Genomic DNA, 22,496 nt, shown 5'->3' on the forward strand with positions numbered 1-22,496 from the left:
GCCCTACATCCCAGATTTGGCCCACCCGGACTTTTTTTGTTTCCTTGAAAAAGCCGATTAAAGGCAAATATTTTGAGGTGACAGAGGGGATCCAAACAGCATGTTCCTCGGCTCTCAAGGCTATTCCGGAGAAGCCGCAGGTTGCATACCGGTATCTTATAATGGAACGGTAACTTGAGTTCAATTTTTGGGAATTCGAAGATAAGTGTTGGGTTTTATATGGGAAGATCGATGGCGGTGTCAGCTATATTTTCCGAAAGCAAAAATTTGAAGGTCATGTTGCGTTTTTGTGCACAATCGCTTAAAATAAAGAAACATAAAAACTAGTTTTTGTTCCGCTGTGCCCCTACTATGACGAGCGTGTTGACAGCTTGACATCAGCTACACACGCCACTCTCTAATTCCATGCATAATGCAACTTCCAAGCGCTAGAAAAATATGTATATATGAATGTATGTGTGCGTGTATATATTTTTCTCGCTTGGGGAGTTCAGTTGGCAGCGCTGCGGCTGCATGCGGTTCGACAATTGTTGCTGACGCACTGAAATCGCTGGCAAAGTGACTCGTTTAAGTGAAAATTGCATATTTCCTGAACATAAAAATGCAACAACAACAACAGCAATAACGCCAGTAAATGCAACAATAAGCTCAACATAAAAACGCGAAACGTGCAAATAATCTGAAAATCTCAAAACTGTGCGACGAAGTGAAATAAAAGATGCTAAAATAAACACCCACGCCCACACGGACACACACCCCCACACCGACACACACTTACGTGCGAGCACATGTTCGGGCAATGATTCAATTACACGCAGTTAATTAGCCGCAAATGAAAATAGCAAGCGGAATGCTCACAAATCTTCTGATTTATTTTCATTTTTCAAAAAGCTAAACGCGATAGAAGACGCTGCATTGCATGGGCAATGGTGCTGCCTGCTGCTGCGGTCGCGCGCACGGCGACTGTTGCAAATGATGAGTGACAGCTGCCAAGGACAGTGGAGGCTGGCTAGGTGGTGGGCGGCAGCAACGCATATTAAAATGCACAAGTGTACATGTATGTGTGCATATGTGTGTTTGGGTGGGTGTGTATGCCGTTATGCGGCACTTAAAGGCTGCCACTGATTGCAGCTATTGTTTTATTGCTTACTTTCCACTTGCATGCACCTACATTTGCCCACATTGTTGTTGTTGTTGTCGCTGCAAGTCAGCAGCAGCGCGTCTCGGCAGCGCCCTGAATTGCTTTGCACTTGCGCTAGAAACACAACTGCCGCGACTATAAAAATCGACAACGCTTTGCTCAAGCAGTTAACCCTACGGCTGCCCACTTGTGCGTGTATATGTATGTGTGTGTGCGTGTGTTGCTGCTCGTCCGCTTTGCACAACAAATTACGCCTACACTTGAGCTAGAAACGGCAAATTTTCGAACTGTGTCAAATGCTGACCGTCAAGTGCACCTACACTGGTCCATCGAGCAGCAGGTATCACACACACTTGCAAAGTTAAACACCCATAAAACCGAAAATCTTAGGCTGCTCATCACTCGCCGGCTCTGTCACCGGCATTTGTGTGCAAAACTAATGCAATCAACATAAAATTTGTCTCCACTGCGTCTGGGCGCGAATCTCTGTCTTGTCGGCAGGTGACTTTGCATATATGCAGATATTTAAAACTCGGCAGGCGGCAGTTAAGGCGTCTCAAGGTGAGGCAAAAGTGCTCATTCGCCGCAAATATGCAATACAAAAAAAGCAGATGCACATAAATAAAACGAGATGTGGTCTTGTGTAAATTTAGAATTCTTAGGAAACTGTGTATTGTCCATGCAACAAGTGGTAGAGATAAGTCTTTACCCTAGTCCGGTTTTGCGTAGCCTGAAGTTATATTCGCTCTGAAGCTGTTACCTCTTGCTAAACCAAAACCCACAAGGAGGAAATAGAAGGAGCTCTGAAGCACTTAACAGCAAGTATTGCACGATACCCAGGAGAAGTTGCAATAATATATTTAGAGGATATCTTAGTACAATACTGATCAGTTCAAAATATTTAAGATATGTGCTGTATTCACTTCTCGGTACCAATTCTTGAAAACATCCTGGAAGCACCGACCCAAATTTAGAATAAGAGAAGATGATATAGTATCGCTATAATTCGATGGCCTCTGCTTCTAGTGGCTTCTAACCACCCACCCATGTTTGTGGGAAGAGAAAACGTCACCAGATCGATCAAAGCGTGATTCGGATATAATCTAAAAAATTACAATCAATAACCTGCATCTGTGATGAGAAATGTCTGCATTTTTTAATTGAAATTTCTCTTTAATTAACCCCTACATCTCATTTCTTTTCTCTCTTACGGCCCATATTTGAAATACCTCAGTGCTAATCAGCTGCCTGAAATCTCCACTGCCAACGCTTCTGCATGCCGTCCAACCTAAATGCCGCAACCCTAATTTCAGCCAAAGGCCAAAGTAAAGCTTCACTTCTCGTAAGCTCTGGTTGGACACATACAAGTATAGGCTGCAGCATGCGGTCGTTCTGCCTTTAATTGAAGCAAATCAGATCTCCAGCTGATCTTGGAATTTTAAATCAGGGCAAATTGCACACGAATGCATAGAGAAATACACACACATACATTTGTGCAAGAAAGGCTTGGACGGCAAAGCAGCGGTGTTTAGCATGATTTAGTTATGCATGTAAATATCACATACACATACACACATACACATATGTACAGTTATTTATATACATTTCCTTAATTTCTTTATTTTGCGCGACATAACAAGATCCAGCCGCCTGACACATAAAACACCGTAAAATGCTGTAATGATGCCCTGTACTGCGGTCCATTTGGCAATCGGATAAGTTGCATGTGCATACGCCGCAGACAGGCATGGACGGCTCGTTAAGTGCGCGAATCAATGGCGGTGCCACAAAACCAGCACGCATTCATACATTCTCAGCCACAGAGCGGCATCTTATTTGTGCTGCTTCACGTGTTTGTGTGTGTTCTTCTGATTCATTTGCATATTTGCTGTTGTCGTTCTTGCTTGTTTTGCGAGGTTTCTTCATAATCACGATAATTTACGAGCTTGCTTCGATGCGACATGGCATAGAAGCAGTGTTAGGCGGATAAATCGGCGACTTTCCGAAAGAAGAAGAACAAGGTTTTTTTGTGAAATATTTTCAATCTTCAATGGCCTGCTATTCATACTGGTTCTGAAAACTGCGGCTGCCTTTTGTTCAAGCTGGAGAGAAAAAAATGAACTGGCTTTGGTGACCATGATAAGCGCCGGAACTACGATTTGTCCGGAAAGTAATAGAACTGACTTTCTTCCGCCGCCACTGTACTTCGGAGCGTGGGCCCACCGATTAGATTCGGTAGAGGGCGGTCCTAGCTAACGAACGAGCGGTTGGTCAACTGTCTCCGAGCACCTGGAGACTTAGGACAAACATTTCCGCCCAACGTGTATTTTTTTTGAGGGTGCAACCCGAAATACAGCGTTCTTAGAGCAGAGGTATGCGATTAAATTCTGTGTAAACCTCGGTAAATCTGCGACAGAGACGTGTGATATGATCAGACAGGCTTACCCAGATGTTGCTTTGGCAAGAAATGGTGTGTTTCGGTGGCACGAAGCCTCTTTGGAGGGCCGAAAATTTATCAAAAAGAGTCATTCGGGTCCGTCAAGACATCGCAGCCGATTGTAAGCTGCTCCACGACAACCCCCCGGCTCAAACCGCCTTCCTTGTGAGAAGACATCTAACCAAAACCGGCATCCCAACGCTTCCGCAGTCGCCCTACAGCTTTGATGTGTCCCCTCCGACTTTTTTTTTTTGAAAAGGCCGATGAAAGGTAAGCATTGGATACGACTGAGGGGATCCAAACAGCATGCTGTGGTGCATGACCTCTGCCAACTACAGTCATCTATTTTAAGCGATCTCTGATATTTTTTTTTGTACAAAAGCAATTTCTCTAATGCAATAATCGTCCACCTCCAATCTGCCACACAGCTAAGCGCATAATTGTCGCTTAACCAGCCTGTTGTATAATGCAACCCGCTGGTGAATGCTGGTTTATTGCCACCGCTTAGCTAAAAGTTCAATTTCCGGTGCCTGCCGGGCATTAGACCAGAAGAATGCATTTATTTAATTTTCACTTGAGGCGTCTTTAAGCGCATTAAGATTGTAGCGTTGCGGAGTCGGGCTACTGAGGCTTCGCTCTTCGTAAATATTTGCGAACAGCAGCAGGTGTGAAACCGCATCGCTTTCCAACGGTAATAAACAAAAGTGTCAGAGACGAGCCGCGGTTTCTTGCGAAAAAGCGCACTGACTACTCAAAAAAGGCAATGAAGCAAATGTAAATATTGTAAATAAATAATGAAATGTCTTCGTTGCATTCTTGCCGTTTCTACGCCCACACATTTATAAACGCCTGTGTGTTTCTTGCATTGCGAATTCCTATTTCCAAAAGCAAATCGATTTTTTGTGCTCTATTGTTGCTGGCGGTCTGTCAGGTATTTGTGTTTTGTTGTTGTTGTTGTTAATTAAACATTAAACATCTTCAATTACGAGCAATGGCATAACACACACCACATATACAAACACATTCCAACTTCGATGTGTCATTTTCTTGCGTTTGCAATGTTCAAAAATACCGTTTCTTTTGTTTTTCCTCTGCGCATCTCTCTTTCTGCACTCTTTGATCTACTAACCCAAATCCGCCACATCTGGTTGCAAGCTGACATGTTGAAAATATTCTTTGATTTCGTTTGTTTAAAGCACTTTTAGACATAATGACACAATATTCTCTATTTACAACTACAAAAGCATAGTTTAAACTATTTCTTTCTCGTTGCAGGTAATTATGATTAACTGTGCTTATGATGTTTTCCAATTCGATTGAGTATGCGGTATACATATACGGCAAGTAGAAAACTGAGTTGAAAGTTTTTCTTCCTAAGTGAGATTGTATATAATATCTAAGCAAATGTAATAAGTTCCCTTGAGTTGATATCTGTGAAAAGCCAAAAACCCACCGATCCAAACAGGGTTAGATCGCCGAAATAATAGCCATTGACATGTGAATTCCGAATATGAAGAACCAGCTGTCCGATCCGACTCGGAGTCAGGCTTCCTGTCTGAGCGCCTTGGTACAGTAGAGATCCTACCGCTCGACTAGAGTGGTGGCGCAGTACGCGAAGCGGGTGCAATTTGCACTACCGTAGAGGCTAGTCTCGCGGTTAAGGATCATAAGGAGCTCCTCTCAAAGCAGTTTTTGCTGGGATTTTTTCACAAAAGTCATCCTTCCAATCGTCTGCTTGAAGTGGAACAAAACCAACTCTTCTTATACCCTTCTCATACGGTCCAACCCCGTCGAAACAGCTCCTTTCATGGGCGAGAAAAACAAGATTTCTTTGAAAATTTTAAAAGCAACTCATTGAGCTCTCCAGCTTACATGATCCCTGCTAGAGAACCCATAATATTCGTTACTACATTTGGCTTTTGAGTGAGAAATTCCGAGAATAGGGGAACGAACTGATTACAATAGCAATACCCATAACTTTGTCACTATCATTTGAACTCTTAAAAAATGTTTTATATACTTCTGCTAGGGCCTCTTAAAGAACAAAATTTCAAATAACATCATATATCAACACATTGAGACAAATATACAACTGTGAGAATTCAAGAACACAAAATTTTCCCTTAGCATTCCCCAATTGGCGCCGGATATGCGATTATTGCACCGCCATCAAATAAATCGGCAACGCAAGTATTTTTGAGCGATTCCCAACTAAGAAGTGGCACGTCAGTTGTATGTCATAAAAGCCACATAAACACACATACTCCAAATGCCACGTGCATGCAACAACAAAGGACATGCAAACCGTTTATAGTCACATTTAAACTATAAAAAGAGATTTCAAAGGCATTTTTGCAAAATCCACAACGCGATTGCGGCTGACAAGCCCTTCGCTCGTCGCGCCACTAAGACAGCTTGCAAATCGCTTCATTTGTTATTGTTAGCGGATGCATGCAACATTTTGTGTAGTTAAGCGGATGAAGCGCAAATAAGAGAAGACAATAAAAGCGCTGTTGACAACCGTCACATAACCGCAACTTCTTAGCCTTGCACCTCAACGCTCCACCTTAGCTGCTGCTGCTGCCGAAGGGTGCACGTGTATGTGTGTGCGACCTTCGACATTTTCGACTTAACGACTTTTTAAGTTGCAAGCGTGCGAAACAAACATAAATGTCAATGTTTACTGATCGCTTGACTGTCACACACGCGCACACACACACAGACACAAACATAAACTACTTCAGCTGTATTTCTTGACAAAACGAAAGTAGATAAATGTGAAAAATATGTACAACAAGGCATAACAACTCGTTGCAAAACTACAAAAATTGTGTAAACCATACTGCCCCCTCCGCCATCTCCTGCCGCTTTCGTTCCACTCATCAACTAGTCAGGCGCCCGAAAGAGCGCAGCAAAAAAACGCCATCAACACGACTGTTGATCCTCAATTTTTGATGTCTTTGCGAAGTCGTATCCTTTGGCAGGACGCGCGCGTGACAGGCGTCGGCAGCGCGCGGCTGAAATCTCAGTTGCTCAACTTTGGCCAACCGTTGCTTGGGCATGCAGCGCACGTTTCGGCAATTTCTCATAAAACAAAAGGCCATTATTAGCGCCTGCCAACATCAGTGGGTTGTGTCGGCTGCGCAAGCGGCAGGGAGAAGGAAAAGGAGCGCGACGAAGTGTTGCAGAAAAATTAAGAAAGAAAGCACCCTTTACAAACAACTTGCCATAGGCGCACATATATATGCCTTTATATGTGTGAGTATGCGGCCAGTGGCAGCTTGCATTGTCACGCTGGCAACACTTTACGGTTGTGTGTGAAAAAAATTCAGCACAAAAGTTAGTGTGCGTGTGTGTGCTGATATGTTGCGACTGGTGTTACTCGTAAACGACCACAAATCCCCACTTAATGGCCGGGAAATGAAGTAATGCTGAGTAGAGTTCATGTTGCGCGACGCGTTAGCACCAACGCCGTCACAGCCGCGAGCAACTCGAGTTTATTCACACTCTCAGGCATTTGCCGCTCGTACTGCTCTGGTCTTAGAAGACATTGTCTTAAACATGGCAGACGCACACTTAAGCGTCGCCAGCAATGCCAATGACCCTTGAGCCGCTTCCGCGTTGCACGCTTTAAAGTTGAGATACAGTAAGGGCTCCCAAAGGCTACACAAAGGATTCAGAAAAGCATGTGATGCGACTGCGAACTTTTTAATGTGGCGATTTTATATCAAACCCAACTTGGTAAATTGACTTGTAGGCCAAGAAGTATCTACGCGGTGGTAACCTCTTTATCAGTTAGCAGACGTCAAGAGGAAGCTTGAGCATTATTCCTTCTTATGTAAATATTTTTTCACAAAGCAATTTGTCTTCCCAACGCCTCGTCGTCGACTAATTGTTGTCTAAATCAGTATTTTTAGCGACGCAAGCTGTCACTTCTATTAAATTTCTACAAATATTTGCTAAATGACCCTCATTTATTTATATTAACAAGATGCTATGACTACAGTTCGTTTAACTATGCATGTGTGGCATGCAACGTACACTTAATTTATTATAATTAATTGCTTCAAATTAAACCAGTAACGCTGGGCCGTGACCGCACTACTAATTAGGTATACTATATACTGTAGAATGGTAGAAAATGGTCTGAGAAGCGCGGTGAGAGCTAAATAATATTCTTGAAAAGCAATATCCTCAGACCTCGTAACTTTTCTTATATATTCGAAGGAAATCTCAACGTTGTGTTTCGTGGAGCTTGTTTTCTATCAGCTTCCAGAAACAAGCTAATTTCTTAGGTCTTAAATATGTCTCGTACAACTTTCTGTGTCTTGAGCTCTTGTTCGTGTAACGGCGGAGACTTTTTCTTCAGCAATTTCTGAGGAATGCTACAGTATTGACTGGCAGATCCGAGTCTGTTCCGATTACGAAAGAAAAGATGGACTAAGTAACACAGTAAGATAAGAGTCTGAGTACTTCTCGGAATATTGACATAAGATAGAGAATATAGCTTATCTGAGTTCCTAAGCAGCCCATTTTGGCACTCATTTCTTACAAGCGTCTCAAATTTCTTAATCGCAACGTGTTATATATTTCTGCATACCTTGAACAGGGTGCTCTATATATTTAGTTAGTATTAAGTTTGTAACACACAAAAGGAAACGTCGGTACTCCTACTAAGTATATAAATAAATGATCAGCGCGATGGACGGGGTCGATTTAGCCACGTCTGTCTTTTTGTTCGCTCGTATATAAGCGAATCGGTCCCTCAGTTTTTGAGATATCGATCTGCATGATTTTGCAGATGTTCTTTTGTTTCTAAGGAACTGCTCATTTGTCGGAACCGCCGATATCGAAACACTTTAGTATATAGCTGTCAAACAAACTTAACGACCGGAATAAAGGAAGGGAAACTTTTTCATTTTACGGGTTATCTTCACGAAATTTAACGCGGCTAATTATCCATAGCATTGCTACAATGCTGACATACAAACTGAACGTTCAAAATCAAGATAAATATCTGTTGATAGGCTTTAACGCTATAAAAATTCACCTGTGAAGGGTATTATAGCTTGGGTGCAGCCGAAGTTAACATTTTTCTTCATACACATGTATATATTTTGTTTGTTTATTTATTTTCGCCAAGAATACGTTTTTATGTGACACATGCCTCGTTAATTTTTGGCTATTTCGCTCGATCTTCATGCAATAATTTGCAGAGCAAACAGTTTTTGCGAAACCCTCAAACCGAATTCTGCTTTTAATTTTCGGTCTACGCGAAAAATGCGCTTATATTCATAGGCGTGTGTGTGTGGACCACAATGAAATGACATAAACCAGAAATGTCAACAAGGCGTCTAAATTTTGTTCGCACGAACGCATAACGCATGCAAAAATGTAATAAAATAATTAAGGAACAAACTTCTACAAATCCTAATGGAAATAAACTATAAAAATTGTTTTCAAAACAATTGCTGCAAGCAAGAAATATTTTGTAATTGCCAAATAAAACTGCGATTAGCGCATTAAGCCAAAGGCGCAGTCTAGCAAATTAAGAAAGTGTGTCTTGAAATTAAAAAATAAGAACCAAAACGTTACATTTTTTAGTCGCGGATAGCATAAGAACTCTTTTCAAGCAGCCCCTTGCACTTCGTTTCACTTTGCGCTTGGCCTTAGTTAACCCTTTTCTACCGAAGTATATGCATTCCTTTTAAGCTGCCAACAGTTTTCACTGCAAATTTAAAATTTGATACTTTCTGCTTTACCGTGATCCACCTTTCCAAAAAAAAAAAAATATCTTCAAGCTTTGTCCGTATTCACTCCATATGATTTCAGTTGCAAGTGCTGCGCTGCCGTCTTCACGTAAAGTGCAAACGAGGACCTCATCCGCTTGTTATTTTTGGATACTTTTCTTGTCTACAAATATCTATTTCATGCAGCCAACGTCAATAATTGCTGCAGAAATCGATTTTAGCGAACTTGCCGCCAATTCATAACACACGCGCAACTTCCTGCATTGTGCCACAATCCTCAGTGACTGGTTACGAAAGTTCTATGCCACAATTCATATTAATTTTCACCTTCAGACGCTTCAACAAGGCTAACGGTTACCTCTCTCCTCTACTTTTTTCCATTTTTTTCCGGCTCGTTACTTGCTACATACGAAGATGCATGAGTATGTACGCCCTATTCCCGTCTTCACACGTTGTGTATACCAACAACAGCAAAAAGATAATTAAGTAAAAGCGAACTCATTGAGATTTATGAGAATCTAATTTGCGAACGCTGTAGCTGAGCGCGCCACGTGTGCGTGGCTCTCGTCTTGTGGATGTATGGTTTATTTCCCAAATTTATCACCCCTCCTTTTGGTAAATAACTGCAGCGGCTACCAACACAAGGGAACACGTAGAAACTTAAAAAACACTGAGTACTTTGGAAAATCGTGTGTTGTTGTTGTTGTCATGAGTACAAAAATGATGAGCGCCACCCAAATTCATAGATAAGCATGGCCTCATATTTGTTAAGGTTAAAGAGTGTATAGCAAATTTTTAGAAGAATAGAAAAAAATGAATTGAAAATAGCAAATTAATAGGGAAATTCGATTAACTTGACTGCACTGCTTGAACAATGAGTTGAATATACGGAAGGTGAAAAGTACAAAGAAAAATTTTTAGTTTGCCTCTTAAAGATCTGAAACAGCGCTTAAGTGTAAGTTAAAGTGTAAGTTAGTAGTGTTAAGTATAAAAAGTAAGAGTCACTTAAATAGGAATAAACCGTTAACATCGCTTGCACCGAAGCTGTAATACGCTTCATAAATTGAAAATTTTTGCAAGAACTTGTTGCCGATGTTTCAGTTTACTTATATGGCAACTACTTGCTATAATGATGCGATCTGATCGACCTTTTCGGTGATTGCAGCTTTGCCTCACACAATAATCCGTGCCAAATTTCGCGAAGTTAGCCCGTCAAACGAAAAAGCTTTCCATACAAGTACTTGGTTCCGATTGATCAGTTTATAAGACAGCACTTTGCTGGAGTAGTCCAATGTCGTCCATTCCAACAAATGAACAGCTTCTTGATGCAAAAAGAACGCCTGCAAAATCTCAGATCGATATCTCAAAAACTGAAGGACTCATTCACATTTATGGGGTAGTTGAAAAAGTATTTTCGTATTTTGTCAATAGATGTCATTGCAGTCGTATATCTCCAATGTTACCATTCACATTGTGTCATAGCATATAGTGTTGGAAAGGTGAAATTTTAAGCTTCATTTAGCCAAAAAATTAAATTCGGCGAATTTAAAAACAAGATTAACATTTGCTGTTCAGAAATGAGTGAAAATAATGAAGAAATTCGATATGTTTTGAAATTTTTGTATAAAAAAAGGAATAATGCCACGAAAATTGTGAAGTTTACAGAGACGATACTGTATCAGTTCATATAGCAACAAAGTGAAGCCTTTTTCTCCGAAAAGCCATAACTCAAGTTGCGTATACGCCACCGTAGCCCCATGTAGTTCCGCTTGTTTGGCTCTTGCGTATTTGCGAAACGCCAACTAATTGATGGCACTTCAAACACACATTCCAGATGCATTGCATTCATCCATTTCCGTTAGCTAGCGTTGCATGCCACTCCAATGAATCGCCGCTGCGCTAAAAGCTATAAATATGCGCTTATGACTAACTGCTTGGTGCAGTCACCATTGCAAAAGGCGAACGATATGTGACAATAAATGCAAATTCTACTATTTTATTTTATATTTTTATTATTTATATATATATGTATGATCAGAAATAGCCGGCTTTTTATTGATTACTTAACGACTGACGACTAGGCGCAGTGTCACGTGCGCAATCCATTGATTATGTCATTATATTACAAATACGCTATTAGTAACAACAACAACAACAACAAATGCTGACTGTATCCCCTTCATAGAAACAAACGAATTCTCGGTGATGATGAAGCTTTTTGTGGGCCTTAGCGTGAATGCGTCGGTGCTTATCTGTATGTGAACATATGTGTGCGTTTAGTGACTGTATTTTACAGTTAATAGTTTACTAGCACATTCAGCTAGAAAACAAAGTGTATTATGTAAGTACGGAGCAGCTGAGTTGAGGAAATCACTGACTGCACTGAAGGCAGACGGAAAATGCAAAATCCATGCAATAAGCTGGAAATAGAATCCACCTGCACACGTGGTTGTATATAGATATGTCTGTAGGTATGGCCCACTTTAGGGCTTATCAAACAAGCCGACTGCATTTGACCCAATTCACGTGAATGCAGCGCGTTGTCAGCAAGCTGATAGCCTTTATTTCTAGATAAGTGCACTGCCAGCGCTTTCACTAAAAAATAATTGAATATACCGTCATATTTCAGTGCAAAGAAATTTTACAACAAAAAATAATGCAGCATAAACAATATTTTTGAACTTCAGCTCCAAAAGTAATTATAAAATGCTTGCTTACTTGTCCTCGGTAAAGAAAATTAATTTGATTGCTTCCACCACACGAGGTGGCCAGCGGTTGGCCGTGTGGCGGGTGCAAGGTGTAAATAAGCACATATGTGACAGTGTTGTTGTCGCCTCACAATCGCTAACATCAATGCGGCCTTTGCTGCTTGTTATCAAAACGAAAATAGAATGAAGTGTAACACACACACATACACAGCAGAGATAAACACATACACACGCAGACACACAAATTACGTACTGAAATTGATAACTGACATGGTTCATTGACTCATTGAGGCAGACTAGCCGACAAGTTTAGAAGGCTTACGTAACAATAAGCGGACAACTTACCAGAAAAATATATAAAATATAGAAAAATAGCAGAAAAAAAGGTAATTAAGTAATGAATAATAAAAATGTATTATAAAACAAGCAGAAGCATTAAGTTCTGCTACACCGAAGCTGGTATATCCTTCAAAGAAAGTGTCCCGTATAAGAACTTAATTTTTATGGCTCAGTTTGTACGGCTGCTATATGCTATAAATGTACGATATTTGCGGTTCCAACAAACGAGCAGCTTCTTGAGTAGAAAAGGAAGGTGTGCATAGCTTCAGATCGTTATCTCAAAAAGTGAGGTACTAGTTCGTACGAAAAGACTTTTTCGACTACCTATATATTATAAATTTCCCCAAATTGCTATGTACGTTCTCATGATTTTAGTATTTAAACGCTTCCTCTTTGCTTAAAATCGCTTTTTCAGTTTCTAGCTTTCCGTTAGCAGTGTGAATAACTTGGTTGATTGCTTACCCTTCAGCGTTGTCAAATTGTTGTTGGCTTCGGAAGACATCGCAAATATAAACTCACATGCATGCATAACTCTGTGTGGTCAGCTAACGGTATAAATTTAATTATCTCTACACTACCAGTTGATTGGCGAGCCTACCTCCCAACATATAGCGAGACTTGTGCGTTTCTGCGGCCAACTAAGTGTGTGTAATTAGGTTGGATAGGGATTACTAGTATTATCTTTGAAGTACGAAGTACTTAACCGCCACTTGTACTAAGTTGATGCACTGAATTTAAGAATTTGTACCATAAAAAAGCGTGTATGTTTTCTTTTTTTCAATTTAAAAATGTTCCAGAACTCAAAGATACGACAGCCAATGAAACACCTTTTTAAACCTTTAACTTTAAATACGATTTTTACCAGAACAGCTCAAAGTAGCTTCATATCGTTCTTATTTAATGGCTTCTGGCTCAATCTAAGTAAGGCGAGAACAAAAGATCTGTCAAATAAGGCGCCTGACTCTCCATACAATTTAACAAAAGACGGAACAGCCAGATAAGCTAGAAAAATTAAGAAAAATCTAAGAGTTTTACTTAAAAATATATAATTTGAAAGAGACTCTAAACTCTAAAATGCACAGAGTCAAAGTTTCATACATATATATCCACCTCATCTGCATTCCCACCATAGAAAGCTAGTGAAGACGCAAACCAACATAACTCTATAAGGTGCGGCAAACACAGTTGGCGCTAATAATTTTTGTCACCACACTGAGCTTTTAGCTTTGTCTTAACAGAACTTTCAAACGCAAGTGGTATAAAATTATATCTGCAACAACAAAGCGCCTAAAGATTCTTTGTTTTTAGTCTACAGATTTTATGCTCACCACGGATTTTATGCGAATTTTAGAAAAAGATACTGTTAATAACTTGCTGTAATTTTAAAAATATCTGCTACTGAATGGTAATGAACCTACAACACTTCTCTTTCGTTTATTCCAGCAACTGAGTAATGGCGAACTCAACATCGACGACACCTTCGATATTGATCAATTTGAGGAAGCACCAGCCGCCAATGCAAAATTGCTGCTGGTGCGTAACGAACGCGACCTTGATAATGAATCACTGCTAGAGGACGAACTGCAACCGATTGCGGCCGAAGAAGATGCCGATGCCGACGCCGACAGTGGCAGTTGGCTCGCAAAGGGTGTGAAACGCGTGCGTCGCGAACTGAGTCGGCTATTCGGCAAAGCGGAAGACAAATCCGCTGCGCACCGCCACCGGGTCAACGGCGGAGCAAAAAATAAGCACGTCAAACACCCGAAGCAACAAAAGGCGCACGGTGGCGACGACAAAAAGCATCATAGCAAACACCAGCTTCACGGCAAACATCGTCCACACCGGTTGTTGCAGCGACAACGGCCGGATGGCAACGAACACGATAATTTGGAGCATCAAGGAAAGCAAATAAATAAACTAGCGAAGAAACACACAAAACGGCAAAGTGATTATGATGTTGATGGCTCTGGTGATGGTGATGAAGACTTTGTTCCGGATACGGAGCTATGTAAGTATATGTGATGGTTTCTTTGCATGCAGCCAGTTTTAACCTGCTTATGTATGTTGCTTCCAGGGCACACGTTTTTTATCATTACCGAACCGTGGACCGATGATTTTTCCTACGAATTGAATGAAAAGTTTTTGGAATTACACCGCCAGCTGGAGATCGCCTTCCGCGATCTTTTCCATGCCACATTCAGCGATGAAGATTTTGAAATAAATCCAACATTGAAGTCCATAAGGTGAGCGAACTTACGATCTTAAAACCACCGTAACTCTGACTATTTTGTTTTTATGACACAGTCCCAGCAATGATAAATTCAAAGTTTACGCACTGGTGGAGCTGCAACTACCGAGAGGCAACACTGATTTCAAAAATGCCTTCGAAACTCAAATTGCCCGTTACCATCGTCTGGGTAGCTTAGGCGTCGAGGCTGACGAACGCTTTTATTTCAAGCGTGCGACCGGTAAGTTCATACTAACGTCTAATGGATAAAAGTTGCCCCTCTATTAGTGTTGGTTAAATAATATCTATGGAATTTGTAAAATCTAGTTCTTAATATTGTCCTTTAGTAGCGTATAACACTCAAAACTCTTTTCCGAAATTCCGAATATAACCGTAAACTTCTTTAAACACTGGGGTCCTTTAATACCTATTAAGCAATCTTTCTGAAGAGTAGATAAAAACATTTTGGCTATTTATTTTCTTGGGAACCGAAAGACACTCGGAAATGAAATTTTAGGGAAAATTCTATTCACCTCATAATGGTTTGGGGGTAAGAGATAACAGCATTTTTGGAAAAAGCCATCTTCAAATATCCATTTCTTCTTCTCACGATCATCGAATTTAATCACTTAATTCGACTTGAACTTTTATCATTAGAAGATCCTGAAGAGGGCGTTTATAATCCAGCAAAAGAGTATGATGGTGAAGGCGATAACGAAGGGCCTACTGGTTATGAATGCGATCCAGAAGTCGGATTTAGGTGTGGAGATGGTTCGTCCATTGCTTGTGAAAGTCTCTGTAATAATCAGATAGATTGCTCCGATGGTGAGGATGAGGAAGAAGCGCTTTGTGAAGAACGTCAGCGCATTGAAATGGAGGAAAGAAGACGCCAGCAAGCTGAAGAAGAGGACAAAAATAGGCGTGAACAAGATGAAGAACGTCAACGAGCGGAGGCAGAACGTCGTCGCGTTGAAGAAGAAGAAGAAGAAGCACGACGTCAAGCTGAAGACGAGCAACGTCGTGCTGAAGAGGAACGCTTGAGAGCTGAAGAAGAAGTAGCACGTCATCAAGCTGAGGACGAGCAACGTCGCGCCGAAGAAGAACGCATGAGAGCTGAAGAAGAAGAAGCACGTCGTCAAGCTGAGGAAGAAGACAAAGCAAATGAGTTGGCTGAAAGAGAAGAAGAAGAACGACGACAAGAGGAGGAGCAACGTGGTCAAGGGAAAGAGGACGCCGACAAGATTCCGTATGATACATATGAGCCATATCCGGACCAAAAAAATGACCTGTTTACACCATATCCAACTGAGGAGGACAACGATGTGGAATATGATGAAGACACACGTCGTCGGAATGAAGAAGAACGTACACGCATTGAACACGAAGAAGAGGAGCGTCGTCTTGCTGAAGAGAAGCGTCAGCAAGAAGAAGACGAGCATCGTCAAGCTGAAGAAAAGCGTCAACAAGAAGAAGATGAACATCGACGCGTACAATATGAAGAATTTGAACGTCGCCGTGCCGAGGAAGAACGCCAACGTGCTGCACAGGAAGAAGAAGAGTATCGACGGGCTGAAGAGGAACGCAGACTGGCTGATGAAACAGAGGCACGTCGACGTGCAGAACAAGCAGAAGCTGAGCGTCGCCGTTACGAATATGAAGAAGAGCAGCGGAATCGAGAAGACGCAGAAGGACGAGGTAGCGTCATAACGCCGACAAAAGTCCGCATAATACTTTATTTACTATACACAAAAACATTTTATATTTAAGTGCTTTATAGCTGGACACGGTTTATAAAAGCGATCGCTTAGCACCGAAAGTCCCTAACTGACTGCAATGTGGCTGTACAAAATGCTTTATTAACACTGCTCACACCAACTAACCTTAGACGCTTATTCGTATCTAACTACTAACCAAACTAATCCTTAACTAATGGTTAACTAATAAGTAAAGGCCAACATATTTGCGTGCTTACTTTGTATCTCCTTTCCCTCCCGCTTGGCGCTACTGGCTGAAATGCAAATATTGCAATATTAGTCCAAGCCTAGTCCAAGTTTCGGAGATAACTAACCTAGAAGACTTAAAACTAAAAAATTTAAAATATTTAAGGGGAAATAATAATAATCTCTCTAATTTTAGCTTGATTATTTTTACATTGGGTCTTACATATTATTGCTTTGTTGTTTATTAGTTGAATTTATTTCGTTATACATATATTTTTTTTCTAACATTTGTGTACATTAATCGTATCGTTACATTTTCAATTCTTTCGTACTTTCATTACGTAATTTCTTCTAAAAAAGCTGGTTTTAAGTGAAAAAATTCATTAATTTGCTTTCATAAACTTTTTCAAAATAAAAAAAAAAAACATGATTAGCGCTTTCTCAATTCCTAAAGCCTGGTTCACATGAAAATCACATGACACACCCTGTGCTCTCTCCTATTTCATATTTATTGCTTTTTGTTCTCTCACCAAGCAAACGCATTGATCATTCTCCATGTTCTTTTGCTCATTCCGCATACAATCATACGCGTATACCTCCAGTCTCATGATCCGTACTCATGCAAGAACTTCTACATCACCTCGTGATCCTTGTGTATTTTATAATATAACCATCTCTGTGTATTCGTGTTTGTATTTTACCCTCTACATATGTTTCTCGCGGTTCTAACGCTTACTGCCGTTCCACCCCTATGTGTTGGGTTAATTTACTTATGTACCTGTGATGTATTCCCCGTTTCTGTACTTATATGTGTGTTCTTTCTTTCACTGTGCTCGCACGCTCCTTGTACGCTTCGCGCCATTTACAGGGTGTACCGATGCAAGTCGGTTAATTGAAAGCTTTCAAATGTTTTATTACCATATTACTATTTCGATTTGATAAATACAGACCCCTACGAAGTACCCGAACAACCTACAGGACCCGAAACGCCCACTGAAGCGCCCGAAGAGTCCGAAACCGACGAGCCGGCATATAATCCCAACTTTGACGAGGGTTCCGGCGACGATTTTGGCATTTCAACCGACCGTTCGACAGTCTTCACGGCTGCCGGTTGCCGCGGTGATGCCACATACACATGCCACAAGTCCGGTTCCCGCATCTGCGACGAACAACGCTGTGACGATCACGAAGACTGTCCCGACGGTGAGGACGAAGAAGATTGTGGTTTTATTTCCGGCGGATTGGATGACAATGAAGGCGAAGATGGTAATCTGCCTGGTGGAGGAGAAGATGATGGCGGCTATGAACATGGTATAGTGTTTTGTGTGACGTCACATCAGCGCATTCAGACAGACCCCAAATTAAATGTGTTCCAAAAACCCATCCTAATATATCCCTCAATATACATATACATACAGCTGAATATATAAGCAGAAGCCCACTCCTTCCTAATCTAAAAAACACTTTATGTGCTCCCAATCCTATACACAAACCATTTATATGAATTATGTTAGCTCATCTGTGTTTGTCCCTAGCAACTGCAGCAAGCGCCTCTAGGGTTGCCAAGTGAATATTGACCACAATGCTAAATTTGAAAACATAAGAAGTACCATTTTCAAAATTAACTGTTTTGAAATATTTTTCAAAGACCGTTTTTTTCCTAAGCGACCGATCTATTGTTGTATATTTATATTTCGCGAGAGTTTAGACATTTGCAGAAATTACTACTAACCGTTGAAAATTCGTATTTTTTGAATCAATTATCCGTTAATTTTTTACTGTAAATATTTGCAAGTATTTTAGTTAATTTTTTTCTCACCAAAATTGTTTACTCAGTTGTATATTTCCATCTCAGATGAATTGAACAAGTCGTGCTCGTATAACATCATGAATGAACCTATTAACCATGCCTCTAAATGGCGAAATTCGTATTCTAATCTTTACTTTATCGAATGCTTGCAGTGTGTTCCGACTCCGAGTTCAAATGTGACGGTCGCTGTTTACCGCTGGAGTATTTCTGCAACGGCAGAGTGGAGTGCCTTGACGGCACCGATGAGCGGGACTGCCCTTATACTAAACCAGAAGGTAAGTAGGCTTATGTTTTAAGTAATTTTTATTTTAAGTAATCATTTTAATGTCTTAAATTATCTGGTTTTTGATAGAATACGCACTTATTTGTTTCTTTAGACCAAAACTAATCAAACATTTTGATAAGGTTGTTTTATTTTAAAAGCCTAATAGAGTCACGAGCTTAGAAAAGCTGAAAAATTTTACACTTGTTGAGAAAAGGAAACGGAGGCGCGTGGTTGATTTTTTACGACCTTAAACGGCTTAACTCAGTTTCCATCAAGCCTACGAGTCTTATAGAAGAAAGTTGTATGACAATAAAAATATCGAAAACCTTTGTATACACATGTTTTTCACGTAACCTCAAAATTTATGTGAAAATTTCAAATATTGAAGTTTTTGGGTCTTTTATTTTTATCTTGTACAAACATGTTTCGCTTTCACGAAATTTGGCATATAAAAAAATAAACCTTAAATTAGGTAAATAGGTTGATTACTCATGAGGGCGAAGTAGGAAATTTCGACTTAAAATACAAAAACAAAAAAACAACAATTTTCAATCAAAAATGCTCACATCAAAAAATCCAATTTTTTTTTTAGTTTTATAATTTTTGAGATTTTACCCGGTCACTTCATGTAAATGACTCACAGTACTTGCTATTTCGATACACAAAACTCTTTACTCAAAATTCGTTTGACATTTGAGGACTTTGCACTTGCCTAAAATATTTCTAACGAATTGAAAACGAGCTTCTGTTCATGCCAAAATATGTCCAATATGTGCCAAAGCACACATGCTTTTTGTATAATAATCAATAAATTACACAATTCGCTCAACAAACCGTTATATTATTACAGTACGATACATTCCGAAAACCTATTTTTGAAATTTCCAAACACAAAGCGAGTGCAGCAAGCAAAACAAGCAAATTTCCATGAAAACTATTTGCAGAAAAAGTGCAAATAAATCGTTGCAGTAGAAAAAGTGTAACACCAAATCATAAATAAGTGTGCACACACAGTTGCAAATACAACTATGGCAACAACTGGTAAAATATTTACACTACTGTAAAAAGTGGCAATGAATGTGCAGCGTTTTGTGACGCTAAAAACAATTTGTAGCAGTTTAAAATTACGCACTTCACACCGAGCTTCCAGCGGCACTCGCTGTCCGGCTTGGTGTCGCAATCACACCCTGCGGCAGGATTAAGCGCTGGCGGTGGTATTTGTGCGTCATGTGTGTGGGCGTGTTGTCAGCAGTGTGTTGTAGTATTAAGCTTTGTTGTTGTCCACTTGGCTTCTATATTGAGTGCTCTTGTTTGCTGATACTCACTTTCATTTGTTGCGGGCGAGCGTTGCTGGCTCTGTGGGTGGATTCGAAAACTTTTCTCCAGATTTATCTATCTGCGAAAGTGAGAATGTCAAAAAAGTTGCTGAAAGTACTAAGCAAAAGCGTGAGTTGATTAAAAATTGTCTCTCAACTACTGGATGTGTGACAGTACTTAGATACTGCATGCAGCATGCCACAGCTTCGAAGCAAATAGTTTTATGCTTAAAATAGATATTCCATGGCAAACGGTACGCTAAAGTAACGTCACCAAAAAAGATGATATTGCTAGCAGCGTCGACGTCTTCATTACTTCACTCTAGAGTTTCATTTAGTGTTTATTCAGGGGAAACGAAGGACTAGCCTACTCAGTACCGACTCTTTTTCAAACCTGGACAGGATATATTAAGTTTATCACGATGTTTGTAACTCCTAAAAGGAAACGTCAGAGTCTCTTAATGCAAAGTGTATACAGGGTTTGTCTGCAAAGTAATAGTCGATTTTATTGAACCAATCGTAACAATTCTTTAAGATATGTAGCTATTCTCTGGAATAGCCTTGAGAGCCGATGTGCATGCTGCTTGTACCCCCTTTGTCGTCACTAAATGCTTGCCTTTCAACGGCCTTTTCAGGCAAGGAAACTAAAAAAGTCCGGGAACCACGGGCGGCTGTGAAAGTGTTGGGATGCCGGCCTTGCTTAGGCGGTTGTTTACAAGAAAGGCTGTGAGCCGAGACGTTGTCGTGGTGCAACTTCCAATCGGCTGCGATGTCTTGTCGGACCCATTTGACTCATCGTTTGAGTCTTGATGACTTCCATGTAAAACTTGCCGTTGACGGTTTGTCCTTTGATATCAAAAAGAGACAATGAGCATTATTTTCACTGGCCTGGGGTAAGCCTGGCCTCTCCCTGTCGCCTTCCATTAGCTAATCAACAATTAGTGGGTGTGCGTTTACGAGTATTCCCGTACCACTTGACGTTACCCCAACTACTCTATATCTGAACTAAGACGGTTGGTTTGGGGGTTTCATTAAAATTTACGCTCATATCTTTATTTTCAACGAAAAACATTTAGTTCTATGCTGCATTGTGTAAATTTTTTTGCGACTTTTTCGATTATGTTGGCGCTTTTCAACAATTTTGCTAACACCTCTGCTTTACAACTTTATTGCACTAAAGCATTTTGTTTTGATTAAATTTGCGTTGTAGCTCAATTTTAGACAACAAATTTGCACTTTCGCTAGACACGAAATCATCTTGCCGCCTTTTTCCAAGCAAAAGCCAAACACTCCCAGCGGACAAATTGACACACACAAAGCGCAAAAACGCACACCCAGATACACATATTCGTTGCTCGAGTTGAGGGTGTGTGTGTATTTATAAAAAGCACACAATTGCGCGGTGAACGTAAATGTGCAACATATGTAATAAATTTGGTGGCAAGTGCACAAATCCGAAATGGATATATTTGCGAAATTCCAGCTTTCGCTTTTTTAGCGCGAAGTGGAAACAAAATTCCTATTGCACGAAATTCTATGAAGTGGCAAAAAGTACTTGCTACTTGCAACAATAAATGCAAATTTATTACTGCATTATGGCGAATTCTAATTGATTTTGCGTGCTTTAGTTGTTTGCATCACTTGTTGCCTTTTTTGTGGCATAAAAGTGGGAAATTAAAAAACAAACAATTTCTTCGTTTTCCAACACTGGGCGCTCATTTGGCGCTATGAAATGCATTAAGTGCAAGTAATGCATTTCAAGCTCGGAATCCGCGCGATTTACGCGCAATAAATTTGTGTGTTATTGCAAGCTGCCACCGCAGCGTTGTTCAGCTGCAGCATTTTCAGTGTTGCAAGTATTTTCTTTTTGCTGAAATTATAATTTTTCAGTCATATTTAGCTTTTTGCCTACACATACATATGTCTTGCCAACGTTCACGCTTTCATGCAACAGTTGTTTTGCGCGCACAAATTGCTCGCCATACGCACCGCTGTACACCTGTGTGGCATGCAGCACGTGCTGGCGACTTTGCGCCAAATGGCGTTTGTTTTGTTTACACCGCGCCACATTGGGCGTCGCAGTTGGCGCTCGGCCTTCAGCCGGCAACACTGCAAGCACTTCCGCCGTGGTAGCCGCGTCAGCTTAACAGCGCTGTTGTCGCGGCTGTTAAGGTCAGTGCTGCAGGCGCCGCAGCTAGCAACCAACAGAGCGCAGGCGACTGCCAAACATACGCAAACATTTGTACAGCGCTGGCCTCGGCTGTAAATACTAGTGCGCTTCGGCTCAACACGAGCGCTTGGGCCGCTGCCGGCGCGCTCTAGTGTGACACGTCGTTACGCGTTTCATTGCCGCCTATGGTGCCGTGTGTGCCACGATTTTGTTCGGCTTGCTGCGCGGTGGGCGCTAGCACCGCAGTCTTTGCACAGCGTTGGCTTTTCCGGCTCAACACAAACGCCTCGTAGCGAAGTGGAAATTTCAAATGCTTCAGTCCAACTGCAGACGTGAGCTAGTGCGAAAGCTTTGTGCGCTGAAAACACTTGGTGTCGGCTATTCTGACTACTT

The 22,496-nt window shown here is 40.8% G+C and overlaps 1 protein-coding gene across 14 annotated transcripts in view; it reads left to right on the plus strand.

Annotated features, from left to right (window-relative positions):
• The window catches only part of LOC108975652 (basement membrane-specific heparan sulfate proteoglycan core protein), a 146,287-nt gene that overhangs the window by 37,245 nt on the left and 86,546 nt on the right, over positions 1-22,496 (plus strand). For all 14 annotated transcript variants that reach the window (XM_018944321.1, XM_018944307.1, XM_018944308.1 and 11 more), the window contains exons 3-8: positions 13,819-14,383; positions 14,450-14,618; positions 14,680-14,843; positions 15,260-16,297; positions 17,491-17,853; positions 18,505-18,627. In XM_018944321.1, coding sequence (XP_018799866.1) covers positions 13,819-14,383; positions 14,450-14,618; positions 14,680-14,843; positions 15,260-16,297; positions 17,491-17,853; positions 18,505-18,627 — 2,422 coding nt within the window. The remainder of the gene's footprint in view (positions 1-13,818; positions 14,384-14,449; positions 14,619-14,679; positions 14,844-15,259; positions 16,298-17,490; positions 17,854-18,504; positions 18,628-22,496) is intronic.

Source organism: Bactrocera latifrons, unplaced genomic scaffold (genome assembly GCF_001853355.1).
Source record: "Bactrocera latifrons isolate USDA-ARS-PBARC rearing strain unplaced genomic scaffold, ASM185335v1 scaffold_68, whole genome shotgun sequence".
Taxonomy (NCBI): Eukaryota; Metazoa; Arthropoda; class Insecta; order Diptera; family Tephritidae; genus Bactrocera; species Bactrocera latifrons.